Source organism: Scyliorhinus canicula, chromosome 17, assembly GCF_902713615.1.
Source record: "Scyliorhinus canicula chromosome 17, sScyCan1.1, whole genome shotgun sequence".
Classification (NCBI taxonomy): domain Eukaryota; kingdom Metazoa; phylum Chordata; class Chondrichthyes; order Carcharhiniformes; family Scyliorhinidae; genus Scyliorhinus; species Scyliorhinus canicula.
The window spans coordinates 5,121,292-5,128,527 of record NC_052162.1 but is presented as its reverse complement, the minus strand read 5'-3'; the positions used below and the strand labels follow the sequence as shown (position 1 = coordinate 5,128,527).

Genomic DNA, 7,236 nt, shown 5'->3' with positions numbered 1-7,236 from the left:
AACTACAAGTCCCGGCAGATACGCGGTGGGCGGGGCCAAGATACGCGGTGGGCGGGGCCGGGATACGCGGTGGGCGGGGCCGGGGTACGCGGTGGGCGGGGCCGTGGTACGCGTGGGCGGGACCGGGTGGGCGGGGCCGGGGTACGCGGTGGGCGGGGCCGGGGTACGCGGTGGGCGGGGCCGGGGTACGCGGTGGGCGGGGCCGGGGTACGCGGTGGGCGGGGCCAGGCTTGCACGGGCAGTGACGGTTATTGTGGCCGCGCTCCGCCCGCCTCCGGGAGCAGCAGCGCGGGAGGAGTCACTATGGAGTGAAGGCGGCGCCTGTGGCCGGGTGGGTGTGTGGGGAAGGAGGGAGCGGTTAACTGAAAGGGGGAATCCGTCCGACTTCTCCACTGACTGAAAGCGGCCGCCCCGGCGGCGGCTGGCGGGGAGCGAAAGACCGAGCGGCGGCCGCTGAAATGCTGAGGCGCCGGGAGGCGGCGGCGCAGCCGGAATCGAGCGGCTGAGGCTGAGTGAGGAGAGCAGGAGGGAGGCGGCGCGACATGTTCCGCTGTGGAATCAACCGATGGGTGAGTGGCTGCCCGACCCCCGTCCCTCCAGCGCTGACTGACTCCCTGTCACGGGGGCTGGACCCAGGCTGCGCTCCCGGTCCAACTGGCCACCGGCAGCCCGGGGGGGGGGGGGGAGAGGAAAGGATGGAACGTTGGCCCGGGGGGGGGGGGGGTGGCTGGATGGAACGTGGGGGGGGGGGGGGGTGGCTGGATGGAACGTGGTGGGGGGGGGGGTGGCTGGATGGAACGTGGTGGGGGGGGGGGGGTGGCTGGATGGAACGTGGTGGTGGGGGGGGGGGTGGATGGAACGTTGGCCGGGGGGGGGGAAGGAATGGGTGAAACGTTGGCCCGGGGGGGGGAATGGGTGGAACGTTGGCCCGGGGGGGGGGTGGGGAATGGATGGAACGTTGGCCCGGGGGGGGGGAATGGAACGTGGGGGGGGGGGAGATGGGTGGAACGTTGGGGGGGGGGGGGGGGGTGGGTGGATGGAACGTTGGCCCCGGGGGGGGGGGGGGGGGGGGATGGATGGAACGTTGGCCGGGGGGGGGGGAGGGATGGATGGAAAGTTGGCCGGGGGGGTGGGGTGGGGGGAATTGAACGTTAGCCCGGGAGCCCCCGCGTGCAGAAACAGCCCCGGGCTCGCTGCTGCGCATCCCCCTCCCCTGCAAGCGGCTCCTGCAAAGTCTCCCGCCCGTTCCTTGTATCGTGACCCAGCTTGCAAAAGTTGCCTTGACCAAAGGTCATCCATCCACTCGGCATCTCTCTTGCACCTTTGCCCAAATCTCCGTTCTCTGTCCCAAAGTGCCAGTGCTGAGAATTGCAGCCTGCCCCCTTGCATCGCATGGTCGGTTCCCCGGGAGGAGTTATTGGCACAAACCCCCTCCTTTGGGATGTGGGATGGAGATATCGGTGCTAGTCTCCTCCGTGCTCGCTGAGTTTCCACAAGTCTGCCCCCCCCCCCCCCCCAAGTTACCTGTGCATGGGCTTTGGGGGTCTTTTCACCTTGGGAGATATTTTGAACAGTGTGTAAGAACTGGCTTTTAGTCGGACTTCTATCTATAATTAGAACAAGAGTCTAGCAGTAAACTATATAGAGGAGGTGTTTTTACTGGTGGTGACATTAATGATATTTGCTCCAGCTTCCAATTTCTTCCCTGAAATTAACACCTTTTGTGGTTCTTTGGGAAATTTATACTCCGAACGGTTTAAAAACCCATTTATTGATGGCGGACACAGCGATGCGGCCTGCGGTTTTCTTTTTCAGAAGTAGTGCCATCTGTGAGGAAAGGAAATCTGAGACTGCAGGTTAAATTTTAGAATTATTCTGTTCAGTCTATATTGAGTCAGGAAGGAAGGTTAGTCAGCCAGCCACGGTCCTATGCCAAGTGTTGTGAATCATGTGCTATTGTGTTGGGGGCACTCGGATGGATGTGGCTACTTAACTTGCCTCCTGTCACCTTGGAAGAGTTGCGGGTCAGCGAATGCTCCCAGTGCAAACTTTGAGGGTTTTGATGTCAGGGTTTGTTTTCTCTGGATCACTTGGGTGCTGCAGCGTAGTTGCATCTTTGCCAGTCAAACTGCATTATTTGATCCAGCTAGCCATTTTCCACGTCAGCAGGAGAGTGTTGACTCTTCATACTCGAGCCCGTTCCTCATCAACATCCGCACAAATGTTCTCATCAGCATTGCTGGATAATCGTGATCAGGAGCTGTAAACTTAATTGGATACAGATTCTACTTGAGATTCTGTGGAAAATTCCACTGTCTTACAGTCTGCAAAATCTCTTCATAGCCCATTGTCAAATACTTTCAAGCATATGTCGCGTGGTATAAAGTTAATTACAATTATGTCTCTGAAGATTATACTGAGGTTAAACGGGGAACCGACTTTAGAATTTTTACTGAAAATATGTAATTTAACTGCCATTCTTGAATTTTAAATTTAGAGTACCCAATTCTTTTTTTATCAATCAAGGGGCAATTTAGCACGGCCACTTCACCTAGCCTGCACATCTTTGTGTTGTGAGAGTGAGACCCATGCAACACAGAGAATCTTCAAACTCCACACAGTGACCCGGGGCTGGGATCGAACCCGGGTCCTCAACCACTGCACCAATCTGCTGCCATCTTGGGCTAATTTCGAAGTACTAATCAATTTTTTAATATGAGCCTTGTAAATCGAAATGAAAATAGCTTATTGTCACAAGTAGGCATCAAATGAAGTTACTGTGAAAAGCACCTAGTTGCCACATTCCGGCGCCTGTTCGGGGAGGCTGGTACGGGAATTGAAACCACGCTGCTGGCCTGCCTTGGTCTGCTTTAAAAGCCAGCTATTTAGCCCTGTGCTAAACCAGGCCCTGGTTATGATTAGTGCAGCCTCTTAATACAAATGCATCTTATGGGATGGTAAAAATTCAAATGACATTTCTGCTCCATTGAAGGAATTTCATTTCTTCAGTAAGATTGCTGCGATGGTCACCAGGTTGTTTCACCTCTGAACAATTCAGCTGCAAAATATGATCAAGGGAAGTGTTAAATTTCATGACTTTGAAGAGGTCTGCAAAAAAAAAGAAGGACGAAGATACAGGAGAGAGTGGAACACGCAGCGGACATGCATCTGCCCACGCTGTACTAATTATACTAAATTGACAGAGCAAGTCGCAACGCGTATCAACCATTAATCCACGTTTAAACCCTCTAATGAGGGTTCCCCGTAATTTTATTTCCAGGCATTGCTTAAATAACAAAGTAGATTGCCCATCTAACATCTTACTAGACCAAAATGTAACACGCTATAAAGAGAGCACATCGAATTTTTCACCAAGGTTTAAATTTATGTTGGAAGTAATTCTGCGATTATTTCACAGACACTTCTGCTTGTTTGTTGGTGAAGCAAACTGATCAAGTAAACATGCAGTTTAATTTTCTAAATTGGTTCTGCTGCAATCGAGCATATACCAAAGCTGCTCAATAATATATGAGAAAACCTGTTGTAACTTACCTTTTTTGGACTGTACAGTTAACGGTTAGTTTATTTTCCTAATATGCTTGTGTATTAGTAATTAAAGTGTATGCATTCAGAATGATTTAGATGTGTCCTAAGAATGGAAAAAAGCATATGGCCACTTAACATTGAAATTACCTGCAGTTACCATGCTGTGTTTTTCTTAGATTTTAAGTTTAGATTTATTGTCACGTGTAACGAGGTATATTGAAAAGTATTGTTCTGCTTTCAGTCCAGGCAGATCGGTCCATACATGAAAAACAGGACATACGATAAATACACGATGTAAATACATGAACACAGACATCAGGCGATGCATATAGAGTGTAGTATTATTCAGTAGAGAAGGTGCATGGAGAGGTGTCCATAAGAGAGTCATTTAGTAGTCTGGTAACAGCGGGGAAGAAGCTGTTTTTGAATCGGTTAGCGCATATTCTCAGATCTTTGTATCTTCTGCATGATGGAAGTGGTTAGAAGAACGAATAACCCTGGTGGGAGGGGTCTTTTTTATGAATGCTGCCCGCTTTCCCAAGGCAGCGGAGGTGTAGACAGTCAATGGATTGGAGACCTTTTATTGAAGCTGGTTTTCCTATGAAATTCCTCTGTTCCATGTAATAGTCACTTGCTTTAAAAAAAAAGTGATGACACAGTGGTTAGCACTGCTGCCTCATAGGACTCTTGTTTGATTCTGGCCTTGGGTGGCTGTCTGGAATTTGCAGAATCTCCCTGGGTCTGCGGGAGTTTCCTCCGGGTGCTCTGGTTTCCTCCCACAGTCCAAAGATGTGCGGGTTTGGTGGATTGGCCATGCTAAATTGCCCTTTGTGTCCAAAGAGGGCGTACAGGGTTGTGTGGATAGGTTGGTGGAGTGGGCCTATGTAGCATTCTCCTGCGGAGAGTTGGTGCAGGCATGATGGGCCAAATGGCCTCCTTCGGCACTTTAGAGATCTTTTGGATTCTATTGTATCTTCGCACTACGCTATTCTGACCCTCTTGATCCTGTCATTTGAACTACTATGTAAGCTTCTGATTTTTCCACTAAGTGAAGCTGCACTGTATGTTGGCTTTGACTCATGTGCTTGGTGGAGTTTACCCAAATCAAGGGTATTAAAAATTAAATTTATTTAGTTTGATGGACAACAGCGGTGGTTTGCCTGATCATTTTATTGAATCCAGTGGTAAATGAACATATATTTTTGCACGGCTTGACTGTAATTTGAAGTTGCTTATTCCTTTCGGTGCTGATTAAGTGATATTTATTCCAGAGTTTGAGCTCCAAATGCGAGTGTTTAGTGGATAATTTGAAGTTCACTGCTACATGTATATCAGTTATTTAAGTGGCTGTTTTTATTTAAAAGTGCCGTTGAATCAGAGTCTTGGCGAGTTACTGCAGTGCATCTTTTCAACCGAACACATTACTGCCACTGTTTGTCAGTGCTGGGAGTGAACATGTGAGGTGGTGGATGAGGTGTCAGTCAGGTAGTCTGCTTTGATCTGGATGGTGCTGAGCTTCTTGTTGGAGATGTACTCACCCAGGGCCGTAGTGTTTGTTAGTACTGGAAAAATAGCACAGTAAAATGTTGCACATTAAAAATCACAATGGTAGCTAATGAAGCATGTGAGAAATAATTTTTTGCCATAATATATCAATCTTACACCCAGCATTAATCTCATTAAATACATTCTTGAATCCTTTGGTAGCTTGGTAGGTAAATAGCATCATCGGGTATGTGATCTATATGGGAAAAAGCTAATTTCTGATCATAACTGTGAGCAGATTTGCTTCCTGGTCTGTGCTGAGTTAGCTGATTATGCTCAGCACATCAGTAAAGGTGTCCTTGGCTAGCTATTGTTCTTGCTCTTGATGCTGTTAAATAATAACTGCAAATCTAGCACAAAGATAAGTGTGGGTTCGTCCCGTTTAGCTATGGCCTGTAATACTGCCTGCAATTGACTAATGCGCTATGACTTGCTCTTTGGGGTTACAAATGAAGCATGACCACATGGACACTATGAATCATCATTTCCAGGAGATGTTTGGAGGACAAAAAAAAAGCCTGAGCGACCTGCCATATTTCACTTCTTTAGCCCCAATTACCGTATGTTTTAAGTTTTCAATCTTGATAATTCAGCCAAATCTATTTTCATCTGCCCTCTGCTCCCTAATATATTCTGAGGTCATGTTCTGTTTTTAACCTTTCTACCCATTCTGTGTAACCTTTACTTTTAAATCATGTGTCCATGATTCTCCTTGGAGTCTTTTGACGTGTTATTAAATTAAGCTTTCACTTTCACAGCTGAGCCTCTACCTATGCTGCGTGCATGCAGTCGATACTGATATCTGAGTGTTTGTCTCTCTTGGCAAAATACCCAAGACAGTACAGAAGAGGAAAATAATTATCCTGGCTTTCCCTTCGATTCATTGAAAAGGCACTCTGTAGATCTAGATTTTGCAGTTGTAGATGGTGAAGAGGGTACATGATGTTTAGTGAGATTTGTGTGTTTTTTTTGAAAGATTTATCTCTTGTGGTTTTTGTTGATGCAGAGATGGACATTCCATGCAAATTAGTGAAGACGGCCATGTGCTTGCAACTTTTTAGATAGTGGGTAGTTTGTCAACTTTGTGTGCAGGAGCTGGCCTGGTGCAAGAAAGAGCACAGCTCTACTAGGACAAAAAACTGACTGGTTTTATTTTCATATCCCGAATCAGGCTGTCGAATGAATTTGTTCCACTGTTTTTCCCCTTTCCAATTTGGGACTAATGTGTATCGGCCAAACAAAATTACTTTGAATTGCAACAGTTCCTCATTTTGACCGTCCAAGCCTTCAAGAATTTACCTGCTGTTGTAAATACTCCAAAAGAACTGATATCGATTTGATGTGAACCTGGGAAGTTGCAGTTATGTTAAAATGCAGGCATTCCTAGTTTTGTACAACAATTACACCTGAATCAAACAGTGACTTTGTCTATAGTGCTTGATGGAGCAGCCTGCTGTTCATTTCCACAAATATCTTTGAGTAGTGCAGAAATAACGCAGGAAAGCATTCACCGCTATACTTGTGGGCAATCGCACAAGCTCCTCTGCTTTGCTTCCAGGTTGTTTTGCTTCCGGGCAGTAGGGTGCATGCTGTGATGTTGACACTGACCAGGCCTGTCCCCATTAAGGTCGTACTGTTGTTCAGGTACTTTGCACAGCGAAGTGGTCTAAATAGGTGCGGAGGTCTCCCGAAGGCAAATTATTCTTGACAGTCTCACTAAATTAGCAGCATTAATTTCCTTGGCGAAATGCCAAGTTATTGCAAGATCAGAGAGAGAAACCGGGTGGTTTGCTTTCTTTTTGTGTGCTACCTTTATATGAAGATTATTCACCCATGATTTGTTGATCTTGTTTACAAAGCTTGACAGATGATCTCCAGCAAATTGTTTTTTGCCCATCTTGTCTGAGCTGGATTTTAAACTAATATATTGAATGCTGCATTCAGCATTTCTGCCCCCAAAACACATTTAATCTCTTGCTGCTGTTTTAAAACTGTTATTCTGATGTAGAAACGTGTATGTAATTTCAGATATTTGGGCTGTTGTGCCAAGACCTCTTATGACACCCAAGGGTCCATGTGCTTTTCACTTCCTTCCATCCATCTGAGGTTTTTCTACAGTAAATGCCAGGGAGCTTCTTGTGCACA

General features: G+C 47.1%; 1 protein-coding gene across 4 annotated transcripts in view; it reads left to right on the top strand.

Annotated features, from left to right (window-relative positions):
* The first annotated feature begins 267 nt into the window (after positions 1 to 267).
* atp11c (ATPase phospholipid transporting 11C) overlaps positions 268 to 7,236 on the top strand; it is a 131,133-nt gene continuing 124,164 nt past the window's right edge. For 2 of the 4 annotated variants that reach the window (XR_005457827.1, XM_038775990.1), the window contains exon 1: positions 268 to 569. Coding sequence is in view for 3 of the 4 variants with exons in the window: in XM_038775990.1 (XP_038631918.1) it covers positions 543 to 569 (27 nt within the window). In the remaining variant the exon portion in view is untranslated. The remainder of the gene's footprint in view (positions 570 to 7,236) is intronic. The other 2 variants (XM_038775989.1, XM_038775987.1) reach the window with 2 other exon arrangements.